Source organism: Salvia splendens, chromosome 8 (assembly GCF_004379255.2).
Source record: "Salvia splendens isolate huo1 chromosome 8, SspV2, whole genome shotgun sequence".
Taxonomy (NCBI): domain Eukaryota; kingdom Viridiplantae; phylum Streptophyta; class Magnoliopsida; order Lamiales; family Lamiaceae; genus Salvia; species Salvia splendens.
In genome coordinates this window covers 3,051,282-3,070,350 of record NC_056039.1, presented here as the reverse complement: position 1 = coordinate 3,070,350, position 19,069 = coordinate 3,051,282, and the positions used below count along the sequence as shown (strand labels likewise).

The window sequence follows — 19,069 nt, the reverse complement described above, 5'->3', positions numbered from 1 at the left end:
TTTTGATCCAAGAAAAAAGGCTATATACATCAACTCTACTCATCGTCAGATAGCCACAGGCCAGAGCATTAACTAATTCTACTAATATAGACTTCAAATGATACATGCTATCATAAAGAAGCAAGAGGCTGATATTGGCATCTTAACTTGTCAAATACTACAGAGATTTGTCAAAGCAGCAATGTGCACGGGTATCAAACAATAATGGAACAACAGGAAAGAGTACCCTTCTTACTCTAAGCCACATTTACCATTTCCGCCAATCCACTGAAAGAATGCCACCAATATTGGAGTCATTAAATTTTCCTGCAAAACAGTGAACAAAACTATGACTGATCATACTCTGCACTTTACAATGAATCCAATCAAAAATTTATTAAACAACTTTAAAAGATCACTCTGCAGAAATATCACCAAAAAGACGTCGATATCATGCCTTTTCGCAACATACAGATTGATTTTAACAAGAATAGTGGAAAAGTTTACACATTATGCTTGTTTATTATGTAAAATCATATTTGGTGCATAATAAATTATTAAGAGGTGAATAAGTTGTTCTAGATCCATAACAAGTCAAAGCCCGAGAGGTCAAGCAAATATGAAGTGGACATGACATAAAGATGTCACTCAATGATATCACAAAACCATGTATAACGAAATCAAACTTATAACGTGACCTGAACACCCGTGTTTTAAAAAATTAACCAAAATCCAAGTGATACTTCTTACTGTGGAAAAGAATAGTGTGAGAAGAACCTTATGCCCCACAAAGAAATAAATGAAGGGTTACATAATCTGGTATCATGTTAGCTTCTCGTGCTGCAAAGAAAAATTGTGTAAGGGTGTCTACCTCGGACCTCAAGTCCGAGACTCCGAGGTATATAAACAGAAGGCTGTGCCTCTTCACACTCTCTTGAAACAGTTTCAGCTTTATATTACAGCATATACACACAAGGCTTCATAAGTCATAGCACTTCTTGTGAAATTACTGTGCAAGATTACACCTAAAGAGAAGTGGCATACAGAATCGAAGCAGGAATGTTAAATTAGAACAAAGAAGCAATAACTAGCATGACTTTTCCTAGTCCTAGTAACTTATTTTGGCCTGAAGCTTTTGTGGTGACAAAGGAAGGGTGAATTGATGCTTAAATATCAAGCTGTGGTCTTTATCCATTATATCCCATATATTTTAGTACATAAATACCTCTCACAACTTCAAGAATACGAAATCTATTAAACACAACTTTTTTACCAAACAATGCATTTCCCAGAAATAAAGGAAATCATACTAGAGTGGTCTGCGTCTCTGCGAGACTAAAAACTATTCTAATTACACATATTGTCCATTTAGATAGTATACAGATCATAGGCAGATGTTATTGTAAGTAACACAAACAAAAGCCAACCGACCATAGAGTCCATTTTACAAAGCAAGAGCAGCTTCGTAGATTAGTACTATGCCTTATGATGGATGAATGGTCACAATAAAAGAAAGTAAGCAACATACTAATGCACAACAATCATTGTATCCATCAGTTAAGGGGTTGAATAAAGAAACTAAATTCACTACCTGCTCAGTTAAGGGGTTGAATAAATAAACTAAATTCATTACCTGCTCACTGAGGCAGATCAACGGTAAAGGAGTCAAATGAAAGATCAGACAGAGTCCTAGATTCCGCAGAGCAGTTAGTAGTTAATCTTGTAGCAGAGATGCCAATTTCATCCAGAAAAGCATTAGAGTGCGGTTTAGCTTCAGAACTTGAGCTGTAGTTGGAACTCTTCACCCTCTTAGCATATTTAAACAGATAGCGGTCTATGGCATGAAAAGTGCCATAACGAAGGAAACTCGAGTCAGCTTTGGTGCCTGGAATTCTTTTCACATATTTTAGATGATAGCGATCCTGCGCTGTATCAGAAGTGCCACTCGGCAAAATCTCCTCAGTTTTACTCTTGACTAGAGAACTAGTATTAAGGTTCGCAGAATCATATTGACAACACGCAGCCTCGAAGGGCGATCCACAGTTACCACAAGGGCTGCTATCACCATAAACATCAATCAGGCCATTCATTTGGAATACCTTCTTCCCGAACCTAGTGCGCTTGTAAGTTATAAGCTCTTTTCCAATTCTACCATCATCTGCACAAGAATTAGTCCATCCAATATTATCACAACTTGGATCCTCTGATGTATCAGCACCACTCGTAAGCGAACACCCAACCCCAGCTTCATCTGAACACTCAATCCCAGCATCATCCAAACAGGCAACCCCGGCCTCATCTGAATGCAAGTTCTTCAATGCTGGCTGCAGGCTAGATGTTGATGCAGATATTTCAGTATTCTCATTTTCTATTGACCAGATTCTCCGCTTCTTGTCCCGCCTATAAGGTATTAGTCCTAGGCTTAGTCCAGTTAGACCAGCACTTGAATCATTCACAGCACTATCTGCACAGCTATCAAGTTTCTGGTCTCCACTGCGTCTTTTTCCAAAACCAGATCTCTTATAAGATAAACCTTTCCAATTCCTAGTGTTAGAAGCATCCACATCATTGGAGCTTCCCACTGGCATACCCCTCAAAATTCTCGGTGAACTATTCATAACTCTATGCAATTGAATTGCTAATTCAGCATCATCAGCTTCACTTTCACCACTACAATTCGAACTCCCAGCCTTCAAATTATCCCTATAGTTCTTACCAAGCAAATTAGAAGCACCATCCACCAAGCCATCCTGACCAATCGTCCCATTTCCCCTCCTTGTCACTTGATCCTTTGCCTTCACCACCTTTTTAATCTTCTCCACCTCACACATTCCATTCTGCTCCGAATTCTCCAACACATTTATACCTTCACCCTTTTCTTTCAACCCACCCATGTTCTCACTCCCCAAAATTTGAATCGAATTTTTGAGCAATTCAGGCACCCAACAATCCACACAAACCCTAAACCCCTCAAACCCCGCCCCCAAATAACACCAAGGCGTGCATTTACCATAATCCCTAACACAATCATTATGAATTTTGCGTTGACAAGCTCTGCATGTACAAAGATCACCTGAATTCCCCGTTGCTTGGAAGCAGTAAGGGCACGTTTGGCCCGAAGAAACACCCCTGCGGCATTTCCTGCAGAGGAGCACTATCCGCCAAACGCTGTCGATCGGCTGGAGGCGGTCCTTAGGGTTTGATTGGTTAATCCGGCGGCCGCAGCAGTGGCAATCGGACATATTGGGCTGGTCGCGGGTCCTCTTCTCCGGCGCCGGAGGAGTGCTGGTGGCGGAGGAAGAGGAGGCGGAACTGGGGACCGATTTGGGCTTCAGATCTGTGATAAGAAGCTTCTTGGAGGGGGAAGAAGTGGAGGAGGGTTCCATAACCAAGAGTGAAGGAATTCAAGAGCAAATTGGCAGTTCTTGACCTTGAAATTTGGGGAAATCGAGAATATGTTTGCAACTTGTGGAGAGAAAACTGAATGCTCAACGAGATTTGGCAGGTGAAGGAAAAAGAGGGGAAAATCCTTAGGGTTGTTTCATGAGTTGAGGAAATTTTTCATTTTTTACAAAAATCTTAGTCATAGCTATTATGCCTTATTAACATAGTTCAAATAAGTTTTTAACAAAAGGTTTTAACTTAGGCTATAGGAGAAATAGTATCAACAAAATCATGAATATAATGATTATGACTTCAGCTCGTGTTTTCATTTATTATCAGAGCCAGAACCTCTAATCTTTTGATAAGCGGCTCATGCATGATTTACTAGACATATCATTACTTTTTCCTCATGTTCTCTGAGTTGCACAAAAAATCACTTAAACAAAGCAAACTTGATTACATGCAAAAAACACTTACTAAAAGTATGGACTATAAATATACGATTCTAACACAAATACGACAAAATGTGTTATGTATGGATGCTTTGGTATGCGTTCGTTTCTACATAGTATTTGAAATATTGTGACACTTCTAAATGTTCGAATAAAGGTTTGCTTATCATGAAATGTCGATGCAAGATATTCTTAACAAATATTGTCACGCGGTGATCATGAATGAAGGATAAGATGAATAAAACTTGACAACAATAAAATACTACTACTATGAATGAGCTTCACAAAACTAATAAGTAGTAGTTCTTAGAAATGTTAAGATCTTATTAATGATTCAAAACAATTATCTTAAAGATATCATCCACACTATCCATTGCAGCGAAAACTATACATTGAAAAAGTGATTTTATAGTTCTTTAGGTTTACTCATCATAGATAATACTGACAATGTTTTAACAAATTATTTGCAAAACATTCCAATTGTTCATCAAATAAATTTTCATAAGATGTTCCTAATCCAATAAAAACATGTTGACACAAACAATAATATTCCAAATTCCTATTGTTACAGCCTTACTTTAAGTACAGTTCAAGCAAAGCACAGCTTCTGTAGAAAATTTGCTGAATTATTTGATCAAACAAGCAACTGCAACCACAAATTCAAATTGCAAAAGCATATTTGTCCCAATTCCAAAATTCTTATTTCTCCATAACTCATAACTCCATGTGGCCAAAGACTTGCCTTGGAGAGCATATCATATGTTCACAACAAGAATACAATAAAATTGAAGTGCCAGGTCCTTTTGAGACAAAAGAGGATACTCTGGATGAATGCCAATGTTGGTACTCTTCTGTTATTTAAGATGTGTAAATAGCTTGGTCGCAACCTGTAATAAGGAATTCCGGAAGTGAATCAGAATACAGCTTGTTAAAAGTTGTGAAGAAGAAGCAGGGGAATTAGAAGGTTTAATAGGAAAATGCAGCCAGCTTACACATTTGTCAACACAGCGCCAATAGTCAAAGTATTGTCCCGTGCAGTGCTTATGTCCCGATTCATCACCTTGAATTCTTTTAGCACATGCCTATTAACCAACAGCGTATTAGCATTCTAAAACATCAACTTTGTAAGCAAAACCACAGAAGCATGTGGTGTTGGGACAAAAGTTTGAAAGTGAGAAAAATAATAACAAATCATCACAGAAACACATGCTCACTAAAACAGCTGGAAATATCTTCTCTCAGTTTGAAAGCTGTTAAGATTCCAAGACCAGACAATGCTGGGAATTTCACTGTTGTAACAACCTTATGAAAGAGCAACCGATACAAAAAGCAGATAAATTCCACACATGTTCAGATTGAGTTCATTGTTCCACCCAAAAAGTGATTTCTAAAACTTGTCTGCTGCTTATACATTGCTTGCAGAATCACATGGAACAACAATTTAGTATCACTTTTTCCTTGGGATAATTCTAATATCAAATTTACTAAATTCACCTCATAGAAGTATATCATGAAGTCTTGCACATACAGATCCATGAAAAGTCAAATTTAACTACTAAAATGCAGGTCTATGTAGGGAAACCTGTAGACAGTAGCAATGTATCATCACGTACACAGGTGAATTAGAAGAATTCTCAATTTGTCATGCAGAATACTCCTATTAGTTAAACAAGAGAATATCAATGCAAATATATTTGATTATGACTTCCTTGTCAACATTGAAGACATCAACTAGATGTCATCACCATTTGCTTCATGAGTTCATGTACTATTTCACTAAGTTTTCACACAATCAAACAGAGACCAGAAGGATTTCCTCTTATATAGGCTATACAGCAATCATAAGCATTCAATTATAACCAACGATAAATTCGCACACGGAAAATGACAAGACAAACTATCAGAGATTAACACTAGAAGAACGATACAAGCACAAAGAGTAAAGAGTCTTACGAGTACTACAATCTGGCCTTTTCTTGTAGTTCATACAATGGAATGCATACAAACAGCATAATTGACACAAAAGCGCAAAGAATCACTTGCTATATCCAAACTAGAATGACAAAAGAAGCTCAATTTAAAATAAATATGATGTCAATTCAAATATTATTTGTACACATATACACAAGTAAATAACTTAGATACAGACTCTGTATTACAGAGTGGGATTCCCTGCTATTATAACTTCAGGTTTTAAATGAATCATAGCCGAGGCATAATGAGCAATAAACTAATGAATGAAAAATGAGCTACATGAACTAGCTGGAAGAGAGCTGCAGAAAACAACAACAAATGCATTGAAAAATAGACATTGAATATTTAACAATCAGTCAATTTGCCAACTAAACACACCTGATATTCTTTTAGTGGCCGTGTGCATGGAGCCTTGCACCGATCTTCGAGTTCCTTTTTAGGATCTACAGGCTCATCATCAGCCCTAAAGAAGAAAATTAAAAGCGTTCAATTAACCAGTTAGCAAATGAATGCTAACAAACATAAATTCCAAAGATGTCAACTGGAAAAAAAAATGAAACAATCTAGTAGAAGTGGAGAAAATCAGCGTAAAAAATACACAATCGTAAAGACGGCAATAGAAATTGAATGAGAACTCACATGGTTAAAAAAAGGTGAACAGCTAACCCAATCAACCTGAAAACGAGAATAACAAAAGATAATCCAAGCAAATCCACTCAATCAAAATACGAAAAATCAAAGAAAAATTCGTCCATCATTGTAACACAACCAAAAACCTATATACAGAAATTGAACATTAAATTAATGAAATATTGAACACCGAGAGCATAAAAATCAGAAAAATAAAAACTCACCGAGCAACGATAGGCGGCGGGGGAAGAGGGAAGACTGATCAGATGAGATGGATCTGGCTGCGTTAAATTAACGTGTGTGCCCTACTCCCTTGGATTGTTCATTTCCAAAGTGCCAAATTACGATTAAGGGCAGCTATGTTTAATTTTTTTTAGAAAAAAACACATGATTAAGCATCTCATGATGTACTATTCCCTCCGTTCCATATTAGTTGAGACATTTTTTTTCGACACACAATTTTTAAAAAATTATGTTAAGTGAGTTAAGCAAATAAATAATAAAGTTAAAGTAGAAAATGAAAAAGGTGGAGAGATAAAGACTGAATAAAGTTAGAGATAGTTAAGTAAATGGAAGAAACGTATTATGTTAAAAAAGGTAAATGATTCCACTATAGAGCATACCAAAATAGCAAAATAATTTCACTACTATGAAACAGAGGTAGTACTAGTTATGCATTTTATTTAGCAAATTTCATTTGTATTTGCTTTTGGAAGAGAAGTTGCATCTTGGAATGTACGATGGCAATTTTATGAATGTGTATGTGTGTGTTGGGTAGGTTGTTAGGGGTCATCGCCATCGTGGTAGAATTGTGCGAGGTGTTGCCGGAGAGTAAAGAAAGTGCATATCGACATTCTATTGCCATCGCCACCACCGTCATCGCGGAAAAGACTGCAAAAGCGGCAGGAGTAGAAAGTAATTAGGCTTTACACATATCCTTGATGTATAGTTCATACAAGTTGTATAGTGATATATTAGATGAACTTTTAGTTTTTAGGTGATTTTGAGGTCTATCAATTTTGATTGTTATTAGTCCAATATGTTTTTTCTTATAATTTTGAGGTGTATCTTTGCCATAAATTAAAGGATAAAACGAAGGAATTTTCAAGCTAGTGGGAAAAATTTAAAAGACTCGAATATTCTTTTGATAGGTAATCGGTCGGGTAGGACTCTTACACCCACTTACTTACTTACTCGCAGCCACAATTGCATGCATCTTCTGCATGACTAGGTCTAGACTCCATAGAGGTGCATCTGAATTTATTCTTTAATCATGAAGATACTATTAATTTTAGATAATAAAAAAATAAAATTATATATCATTAAATATAAAAAGAAAATAGTTATTACAAATAAAAAAAAATTAGAAAAAATATGTGATGAGAATAGAATATAAGCCCCGTTCAGTTAGCCCAATTACGAGCCAAGTGAATTAACTGTGAAGCATCGGCCTAAGCCAGCGGTCGAAGGGAAACCGCAGGTCTATGGGCTTTACTTGTTGCCAGGCCCCCGCATCTCTCCGGTATGTGGGCCCGGGGACTTTTCTGGGGTAAGCCCATTTGAAAATGGGCCAAAGCCCATTCACTTCATCCCATGACTTTTCACTGTCGATATTAAGCTATCGAATAAATATAGCGCTTTGAAAACTCTTACTGACCCCGATGTGGGATTAACTGCTAATACTTTTGTCCCAAAAGTAATTAATTAAAATTAAATAAATACGATCTGATATTTAGATAATATTAAATGGAATCCTAAATTCCTAATAGTTTAAAGGTAGTGATTCAAATTAATGTTTTATTCATAATTCAATAACTGGAGATGCTTTACAAGTTTCACAATCTAAAAAAAAAATAGTACTACTACTGTACTAAAGTTAATGCAATCCAAGGTAAACTATGTCTAAATTTAAAAAATAAGAAACATCGTATTGATTTTTATATATCGATCAGAGGTGAATATTTAATAAAAATTCAACTTTATATGCAAAACTAAATACCACTAAAAACAAAAGAGTAAATTGGGAGTAGATTCAAAACTTCAGTCATAATCTGATCATGCAACGGCTCATCTTCAACTGCGCATAAGATCTCAAGACTAAATAATGAATAATATTTTAAAAAATATTTTTTCTTCTTTATTAAGTGTAACAATTTTTATTTTATTAATAAAATAAAATATTAAAATATTAATTAAATTTTGCTGTTTTAATTGGGCTGTGGGAGCACATCACTCCCTGCTGTGGTGGGAGCACATCAAGGGATCCATCTCTACTTTTAAGACATGGATAGGGAACATATTCTAAGAACTCATTAAGTATACATCTCACGAATATTATGCAAAAATATGCATTTAGCCTATTTAGCCAAGGCAAAAGACATTGTTCCTCTTCGCAAAAGCGTAATGTTTTTATGATAGTAATCTATCAAAACTTTTGAAGGCGCATATTACCCTATAAATGAAAAAATATGAAACACCTTAGAGTTATGAAAGAAAAATAAAATTTGTCACAAATGTAATAAATGCGAATGTTTTCGGGAAGCGTTACACTAACAACTCATGAAAAAAAAGCTGCATTCAGGCCATCCGCAACGCTGTCTGTTATCCGTCTCTTAACCGTCTCATCCTTTAACTATTCATGGGCCCCACTGTACTTTTCACTCAATCTCTTAACTAAAAGACATAACTTGCAACCTTCCATCTCTTATATATCTCTTAACCATCTCTTAACTTACTATTCATTCAATTTCATTTTTTATTTTTATTTCCAATAAATTCAATTAATAAAAACACATTTCATTAAATAAAATAAAATTACAACTTAAAATTCTTCAAGTGATTCTTCCATTATTCGACACATTTGCTCAAATGAATCCATGAATGTATTAACTTTAGTAGAAGAATAAAATAGATGATTTGAGATGAAAATTGGAGAGGAAATGGAGGTAATTTGAGAAGAATAGATGTGTGTTTGTGTGTAATGAGGATGAAATAGGAGTATTTGTAGAGTGAAAAATAAAAAGAAAAAAAAAGAAAAATGACCATTGAACGGTCATATGACCGTTTTTAATTTTTAATTTTTTTTATTAAATTCGAATTAAAAAACAATTTATTGAGTCAGCGTGACGAAGCCCACTCGCGGGTCGGTGAGTGGAGGTCACGCATGGCGCCGGAGCTCGCCACGTCACGCAAGCGCGTGGCGAGACAGCTCGCGCACCGTCTCGGAGGGACGGGCGTCTCGGCGGGCTGGGGACGAGACGGGACGCTGCAAAGCGTCCCGCGCCCGTCTCGTCTTGGAGGGACGAGATAAGGGACACCCGCGAGACGCGTTGCGGGTGCTCTCACAATTTAAGAAAAAGTAAACTATTAAAACAAATGCATTTAATACACTCGCATGCACTTAATGGAACTCAACGTACGCCATGACGTGCACTTGCAAAAAAACAAATTTTTCTAATAATTTCAAGCTGGCAATATATAAAAGGAAAATTTACACAAGTAGCCAGCTAATTAGCTTCATCTCTCATTGATATGATTATATACATCACCAATTACATTAATTCTATGCATATATATATAGAAAATAGGAGTATTACTACAATTGTACGATGTAGATGGTAGAGAATAGAAAATCAAATCGAAATTTAATTTGGAAGGGAGTAATAATAGTATAAGATTTAAAAAAAAAATGAGTGCATGCAGATTGGTGACGTGTCTATTAAGCCACCGCTACATTAAAAATTAGGACCACAAAAAAAGCAAATTTCTGTTACATTTTGCTTTCTTCTTTCATTTTTCGGAAAGTAGCAATTTTAAACCTAGTTTTCTTCCCATTCATTAAATATTTTCTCTCTCTCCAAAAAATTCTATATTAATGTAAAAATATTCCACTCAACGTACAAATTTGAAAGTGTGTACACAGTACATATATTTTTTAAAATTGTCATTTTATATACACACATATTTTGAACATGGTGAATAAAAATGTTATTTTACTATTTTATATATATGCATGTCGTATAATTAATAACTCATACTCAAACTGTTAGAAGAAAATTCTACTTTGCCTTTTCTTTTTAATTTCGTAAATTTAATGCATGTGATGTGACATAAGATAGTAAGAGCACGCGCATCGCGTCTCGATGCGGGCTCTATCTCGTCTTGGAGAGACGAGACCGCATCGAGACAGCGATGCGGGCTCCGTCTCGTCCTCGTCCCGTGTCTCGGCGCGGAGAGGCAGCGCGCGAAACGGCTCGCCACGCGCGTTGAATTTTTTTATTGTTTTTTTAAAAAAATTCAGGAAAATTTCAAAAAAAATCCCAAAAATATACTAGCCGTTTATAGCCGTTTTTTACAAATTTTTAATTTTTTTGTATTTTTTTAAGCCACCAATCACTTCTATAAATATCAAATCATTCCAACAAATTAATCCACCATAAAAAAACTATCTATTCTCACTCAAACACTCTACATTCTTCATCTAAAAACATTATTCTTCTCCCAAATTTAATCCATTCATGGATCCATTTGAGCAAATGCGTCGAATAATGTAAGAATCGCTAGAAGAAGATCGACTTAGGGAGGAGGAGGAAGTTGCGGCGCCTCAAAGGCGATCCCGGATTCACATCCATCGTAACCGGGAGGAAGCCGCCGCAAGGTTGGTACGCGATTACTTCTGTGAGAACCCGGTATGGGGAGAGACCTACTTCCGTCGCGGTTTCCGCATGCGGAAACCGCTATTTATGCATATCGCAAATACATTGGCAGCCCGGGAAGAGTACTTCCAAGAAGGGTTCGACGCCGTTGGCCGTCCCAGTCACATGACACTCCAGAAATGTACTGCAGCAATCCGTCAACTTGCTACTGGACAAACGGCGGATTTGTTCGACGAACAACTGCATATTGGGGAAAGCACTGGAAGACTGTGTATGATGAACTTCTGCAAAGCCGTCCGGGCAGCCTTCACCGATGAATTTCTCCGGAAGCCAAGCACCGCAGATTGTTAGTTTCGGCTCCGACTTCACGAAGAAGTGCACAGATTCCCCGGGATGCTTGGCAGCGTCGATTGCATGCATTAGCAATGGAAGAATTGTCCTGTGGCGTGGAGGGAGTCATACACGAGCGGCCACAAAGGCACCCACCCCACCGTTATACTCGAGGTCGTTGCCGACTACCGGCTATGGATTTGACATGCATATTTCGGGGTCCCGGGATCGAACAACGACGTCAACGTGCTCAACCAATCCGACCTATTCAGCGAAGTTTTGAATGGTAAAGCGTCAGCCATCAACTTCATCGCTAACAACCGCCAGAATAAAATGAGGTACTATCTTGCCGACGACATCTATCCGAAGTGGCCAACCTTCGTGAAGACGTTCAACAGGCCGATGAACGAAAAACATGCTCTTTTTGCGCAGAAGCAAGAGGCTCTCGGTTTCTCTCCTTCTTTGGTTGGCTGTTACAGAGCAGTAGTTATCTTCATCTTCTATCATGAATTTTTCTACTGTTTCTTCTCCAAATTAAAATTCAACATTATATATTAGTATGCAGGAAATATTTTATCAGAATTATAAATGAAGAAATGAAATATTAATTATTTTCTCAATGTGACCGTAAAAGCCGTCTCCCTAGCGCCTCAACTAAGTATTTTCTTTGTTGTTCACTCTTTTGCCTCTCTTCAGAATTTCTTAGATAGGTATTACTAAACCAGAGAAGTGATAAAATGCACAACTCTAAATATTGTATAAACTCCAAACTATGATCCGGCTTGTTTGTCAACAGATTACAAAATAACAACAACAAAAAATGTCAACACGTGCAATAGCAACACAACATCAACAATTGGCATTGTGTTGACATTTTTTTTCGGATTTTCCTATTATAATTAAGTCATTTTTTTGGCAATAAGCAACACATCTCATGTCTCTTACTTAATTATCTCTTCATCTTTCTATTTTCTTAAGCTACATACCGAAAAGAAATGCTTATACTATATAAGGGACGGAAAGAGTACATATGCATATATATCGTATATAAGGGACGGAAAGAGTACATATGCATATATAAGGAGTATTTATTAGTGATAGCTCATGCGCTAATATTTCGTCGATTTAATCTTCATATCTAAAATTTGTCAGGATTCGCAGAATGTTGTCTGGGTTCAAATCCTCATAGTCTTTTCTCTTTTTCTTTTAATTTAGTTCTGTCTAATCGCATATTAATCACTATGTAATCCTCTTCTTCCCCATAATTCTATTACATGCACGTATTATTTAAAAAGGTAAAATTGACTCTATTTACATTTGATTTTTCAAATATCACATCTTCCTATTGTTAATAGTTTTATTTTTCTATTTTGGCTGTTCACAAAATTTAGTTACTATTTTTTACTTTTAACAAGTTTATGTCTTTAATGAATTATGTTTCAATCTCCAGTATTAATACCAATAATCATTTTTTTTCTATACCTCTTTCTGTGGTCTCTCGTTATTTTAATATTGTACAATTAAACTAGTGTCGTTTTTACATACGGAGTTAGTATAATCAATTTACGTAGCTTGTAGTGTGTAATTTAGAGAGTGGAGTTGACAAGCACAAGATTTTGGTATTTTCTAATTTTAGAAAGAAGCCTAAAGTCAATTTAGGATTTTTGTTACACGGCCGAAAGGGCATTATCATTCCTTTCTTCCCCTATATAAGTATCAACTTTCTAGCTCCCCTCTTATCAATACTCCTCCAAGTCTCTTTTCACTCACAATTTCGAAAAACCTAGCATTCACACACAAACACCTAGAACACGCACTACCCTCACCAAAGTGAAAAAATGGGGAATCTCTACAAGATGTTAGATGGATTGAAGCCGCTGATAATGATGGTGACGGTGCAGATCGCTCTCGCCGGGGTTAATATCCTCTACAAGTTGGTGGCGAACACCGGCATGAGCTTGCCCATTTTGATCGCCTACCGCTTCCTCTTTGCTAGCGCCACGATTGCCCCTCTCGCCCTCATCCTCGAAAGGTCGTCCCCATATGAGTAATCTTATCATACGAGCGACTCAAAAATCACGGAATTCTAGTCAAATTCGAAAAATCAGTTCGGAAAAAAAAATGAATTTGCTCTATTTAGTACTCAGTTAAGTACTAAAATTGAACACATAATACTAATTAAAAATAGGAAAATTTAAATTTGGTGGTTGGAATTAGAGTCTTCAATTTATACAATTTTGAGATGATAGATCATGTTTATGTTTGCAGGAAAACCAGACCGAAATTGACTTGGAAGATTCTGTATCAAGCATTTGCTTGTGGTTTGTTTGGGTAAGTTCGAAAAATTAAGATCCATGTGTATGTATTTATAAAAATACATATACTCTTAGGAAAATTTGGTACATGTAACCATTTAGCTAAGACCAAATTTGTTTTATTGCATATATCCGGGCGTAAACTCAATTTTTGACCTTTTAATGATAATCCATTATTCTTTATGCTTAATGCAGGGGAACCTTGAACCAAAACTTATATGCTGCGAGCTTAGTGGTGACCTCCCCAACATTTATCGCAGCTATATCCAATCTTATTCCTGGAGTTACCCTTGTCCTTGGTGTCATTTTTCGGTATAGAAAATTTCATTTTTTTCACACTATACGTGATTTTAGGAGATAATTTTTATACTATATTTATGTGAGAGAATTTTTTTAGAAAAAAAATGTGGCATTTCTTGTTTAATAAACAAAATAGGAAAATATGACATTTAATTTGAAATATAAGAAGTACTACTATGTTTTTATTAAATGAAATAAAAGAAGTACTATGTTTTTATTAAATAATATTTTTGTAGTATAATACATGGCATGTAACATTATAAATTAATAATTAGGATGGAGGCATTGGGATTAAAGACATGGCCTGGTAAAGCAAAGGTGGCTGGAACATTTTTTAGCATAGGAGGGGCAATGCTTTTGACTTTCTACAAGGGGGTTGAATTAGATTTCCTGTCAACGAAGATTAACTTCCTCCACCAGAGGGGAGACGTGGCACCAACCAAACAAAAGGCCCAGAACAATGTTTTGGGCCTTGTGTTGGGGCTTGGTTCCTGCTTATCTATGTCGACCGGATTGATTGTCCAGGCAATTTATTAAATTGTATAAACGGTTCTGTTTATATAATTTTTTTCTTTTTACAATAACAAATATATTCAAATTTTAATGGCGAACAGACTAAGATGTCACGAACATATCCATGCCACTATTCTAGCACTACATTGATCTCAATCATGGGGTCCATTCAAGGTATTATTTATGCTCTTTGTATCGAAAGAGATATGAGCATGTGGAAACTGGGGTGGAACATCAAACTTCTAACAGCTGCTTACATGGTAATTTTACGAATACCAGGAACAAAAATATTACTAACACGTTTCGCTAATTAACACATATTTTTGCACGTGTAGGGTGTTTTTGCATCAGGGATAATGTGTGTGTTGATGATGCTGTGTATGAGGATGAGAGGACCTCTTTACGTGTCGATTTTCAACCCTTTGCTACTCGTGCTCGTCGCCATTGCAGGATGCTTGTTTCTACAGGAAAAGTTGCATTTGGGAAGGTACAAAATAGTATTTCTATGATATGAAAATTAAAACATATGTTGATTGATTTTTAATGACAGTGTGCTAGGGGTCGTGGTAATAGTAATTGGATTGTACTTAGTATTGTGGGGCAAAGACAGAGAATTGAAAAAAGCGAACCGTTTGATGGGATCAAAGAGATCCACAAATCCCGCCATCGAAGAAAGTGGAAGAGAAAGTTTAAGAGGATTAAGTAATTGTAGCAATGTTATTGTCATTGCTCCAAAGTTTGCCCCAGAATCGGGGGGCTTTGTCTTGAATGATTGTCAAGAAGAAGATTTAGAGGCTAAGGTTTCTAGCACAAACATCAAGACATAAAATATTATGTTTCATCTTACCTATAATACATGGGCAAGCCCTAAATATGTACCTCCTTATCAATAAGAGAATGGCCGTGCTAGTATCTTTCTTTTGTACACCCAACGTGTGACATTCTTCGGCAAGAGGAATGTAATTTTGACATGTTTGCATTGGTTCACAAAACAATTTCCATTACCAAGTTATTAAAAGAGAGATTTATTTAATAAATGAAGATATAAGGGGAAGTTACAATTAGTTACGATACAAAAATATATAGAGATTTGAAAAAAAGGATCGAATTTAGTGGTCCATTTAAATACATGCATCATGATGCATGGATGTTGTTTAATCCAGTAGCAAAAAAATGGCAGGAGCTATGTTTTTAAAATTTTAATTGATTTTTTTTTGGTGATTAGAACACATCTAAAAGTTTATTAAGGGCTTAATTAAGCCGCTTAAAGAGCATATTTGTGTCCGCCACTGGTGAAGAGCAAATAAAGGGACGACTTACCTTCGCACACGCCTACACGCCAACGGGTTGGAGTTGCCAAATTAATTATGGGGTTTTTAATTATAAGTTGTTTATTATTTTAATATGTTGTCATAGTAATTATAAATATCAAATTATATTTTCGGTATCTCCACATTTATTTCCCTTTGAAAAAACCTAACTTTATCCAATCTGGTTTCCACATTTATTTTCGATACTTTTGACATTTTACAAAGGGTGTTTAGTCAATTTCTTCCAATCCACATTGACATTGATCTCCTCCAGATAATAGACAAACATAAAAAGTGAAATAAAGCTGGTTTGTAGGTATATATGCTTTTAAGAATCAGATAATATCTTTATTTGCATGTCTCTTTTTTAGGCAAGGGCTTGCAATTTTCGTCAATCAATGGATTTGAACCTCATATCTTCAAGTCAATTACTCTTACTCAAAGTTTGAATATTTTGCGGTCAATAAATCTAGAAAAGATAAAAAAAAAAAGAGAGAGAGTTGTTCGAATTTTTGCATATAATGATCTAATGGTATAGTGAATTATATTTGTGATCCAATTCTCCAACCCTAATGCTCAAAATCTTATATTCAAAATTTGAATAGATTTTTAGATACTAACTCAAAATTGGAACTCGCAAACTTCAATACACGCCGTCAGATGGCTGAGTTTAACCAAGCTTGTCGGCGTGCGATGAATTTGTTGTTTGATTTGTGGATTCAGAATATGTTCACTCTTTGAATCAACACAGAGCCGATGATGTAGATCAAGGGATGTCAATCGGGTCAACCCGTTCGGGTTCGGGCCAACCGTTCGGGTTGTCGGGCTATTCGGGTTATGATTTTTTCGGGTTATAAAAGTTCGACCCTAACCCTAACCCTTCGGGTTTCGGGCTAACCCACCTGGTTATTTGGGCCAATGCGTATTTTTAATTTTTTTAATATTTTCAAAAAAATAATACGTATTTTAAATTTTCTTTAATTATATACATATTTTTAATTAATCATTAAACAATGAAATACGTATTTTTAATTTTCTTTAATATTTTTTAAAAAGATTAAGTTATTTAAATTTAAATAACTTATTCATTACATAATTATTTTCAAAATATCTATCAATAGTATGTTTATGTTTATGTATTTAAAACATAAATCAACACTTTGTTTCAAAATTCAAACATAAATTAATTTGTAGAAAATTGAATAAAATTTTCATAACGTAAGAGGTGCATCGTAGATGTAACAAAAATATTTTGAATTGTTAAAGAGTGAATTATCAAGATGCTAGCTAATTGGAGTAACTCTAAGTTTTCTTGAATTATGATTGATCAAATTTAATTTATTCCAGCTGTAAATAAGTCAAATAATAATTTATCTTTATTTTAAGAATCATCAAAGTACGCATAATTCTATGACGAAGCGGCGCCAAAACACTTTGCACTATTATATTGGAAATATACTAAATGAAAGCTATTATATACGAGTATTTATGAATCCATGAACCACATAGTGATTTTTTCCGTGATCTTATATAGTTGGTTGACGTATTTGGATTTTGCGTGGTTTTAGAGGGTTGTCTTGGATGATTTTGATTATATTTCTATATTTTTGTATGTTTACATGTTTGTTGAGAAATGACAGAAAATGGATAAGAAAATATACACAAAATATGTGGATGTGCACCAGTCTTGTTTGAGTCAATATTTCTCGCGATTTTGAAGTCTGATAAACCCCTAATACATATCATTCTCTTCATCTTGGAAAAAACTTCGCGTGGATATATTGCACGCCTCAATCGGAGCTTTGTAGAGAAAGTTATGACCGTCACAAAAACCGTTCGCTGTGTAGAAGCCTTCAACCCGACGGGCCGACCCATAACCCGAACGGGTCAGCCCGCCTAACCCGACAACTCGAACGGGTCAGCCCGAATGGCCCGATTTTAAATTCGGGCTGCGAAATTACAACCCTAACCCTGTATTTTATCGGGTTATTCAGGCCGGCCCGCTGGTTACATTAACATCCCTACGTAGATGTACGAAAACAGTTGCCGTTCCCAGTAGCCAGCAGGCAGTAACATTGCTTCCATTACCATAGATGGTGTTACTCTTGATGTTCCAAATAACGTACGTGGTAGATAAAACGATCGTAGTATTTCGTAATTCTTTATTAAATAAAATAGTATGGAAAAATGAATACGCTCACGGATAAGTATGTGTTTTTGTTCTATACTTAAATTGTAGGAGTATATGAATAATGGAATATTGAAGTATTGTTTTATTGTTACCATGTTAATATATCTTGTATAATTAATTTAGGTGTTTTTTAATTAATTTAATCATAACTTTTCAAATTAATTTTCTTACAATTAATTGAGGTGGATACTAGTATTCAAAATATATGGAAATATTTTATTAGAATTATGAATGAAGAAATGAAATACTCCCCCCGTCCCACAAAAAGAGTCACATTTTTTCATTTCGATTCGTCTCACAATAAGAATCACATTTCACTTTTACCATAAATGGTAACTAAGTCTCACATTCCACTAATGCATTTCACTCACATTCTATTATAAAACCGGTTTCATATTCAACTAACTTTTTCAACTCATTATTCTTTACATTTCTTAAAACATGTGCCCACACCAAATGTGACTCCTATTGTGGGTCAGATGCCGAGTAATTGTTTTCTCATTCTCTAGCGTAAAAACGTCTCCCTAGCACCTCAATTATGGATTTTCTTTCTTATTGACGCTTTTCTCTTGCTCTCTTCAAAATAATTTCTCCTAGGTATACACTAAACAACCCTAAACCCAATTTTAATTGTCATTTTATATACATGCATATTGTATATAGTGAATAATAATGTTTTTTTTTCTTCTAAATTTATATTACTAATATATATGCATATCGTATAATTAAGTTCATACACAAAATTGTACTAGAAGAAAATTTGACTTGACCTTTTCTTTTTAATTTCAAAAATTTCTTGCATGTGACATAAGATAGTAAGGAGCATTTATTTTATTTTTTTGACAATGAGTATGGAGCATGTATTAGTGAGCTATATTTCGTCGATTTAATCTTCATATCTAAAATTTGTCCGGACTCGCGGAATATTGTCTGGGCGTCATATCACAAGTCTTTTCTCTTTTCCTTTTAATTTAATTCCGTCTAATCACAATAAATCTCAATATAATCCTTTCTTCCACATAATTCTATTACATGC

General features: G+C 35.4%; 2 protein-coding genes across 2 annotated transcripts; one reads left to right on the top strand and one right to left on the bottom strand.

Moving 5' to 3' along the window:
• Window positions 1-3,986, bottom strand: LOC121744369. The gene is made up of 2 exons (XM_042137889.1): window positions 1,613-3,986; window positions 1-306 (listed from the first exon to the last, which is right to left on the bottom strand). The coding sequence occupies exon 1, from the start codon at window positions 3,363-3,365 to the stop codon at window positions 1,617-1,619; it is 1,749 nt and encodes a 582-aa protein (XP_041993823.1). The 5' UTR covers window positions 3,366-3,986; the 3' UTR covers window positions 1-306; window positions 1,613-1,616.
• A 9,256-nt stretch (window positions 3,987-13,242) lies between these two features.
• Window positions 13,243-15,359, top strand: LOC121744654 (WAT1-related protein At1g68170-like). The gene is made up of 7 exons (XM_042138246.1): window positions 13,243-13,436; window positions 13,673-13,735; window positions 13,915-14,031; window positions 14,295-14,544; window positions 14,634-14,792; window positions 14,868-15,019; window positions 15,083-15,359. The coding sequence occupies exons 1-7, from the start codon at window positions 13,243-13,245 to the stop codon at window positions 15,357-15,359; spliced, it is 1,212 nt and encodes a 403-aa protein (XP_041994180.1).
• Window positions 15,360-19,069: the final 3,710 nt, after the last annotated feature.

Excerpts from the sequence above, each read along its gene's own strand:
- LOC121744369 (XM_042137889.1), bottom strand. The coding sequence starts at position 3,365 with ATGGAACCCTCCTCCACTTCTTCCCCCTCCAAGAAGCTTCTTATCACA.
- LOC121744654 (XM_042138246.1), top strand. The coding sequence starts at position 13,243 with ATGGGGAATCTCTACAAGATGTTAGATGGATTGAAGCCGCTGATAATG. Across the intron at positions 14,032-14,294 it reads GTCCTTGGTGTCATTTTTCG|GATGGAGGCATTGGGATTAA; the intron begins GTATAGAAAATT and ends ATTAATAATTAG. Across the intron at positions 14,545-14,633 it reads CGACCGGATTGATTGTCCAG|ACTAAGATGTCACGAACATA; the intron begins GCAATTTATTAA and ends AATGGCGAACAG.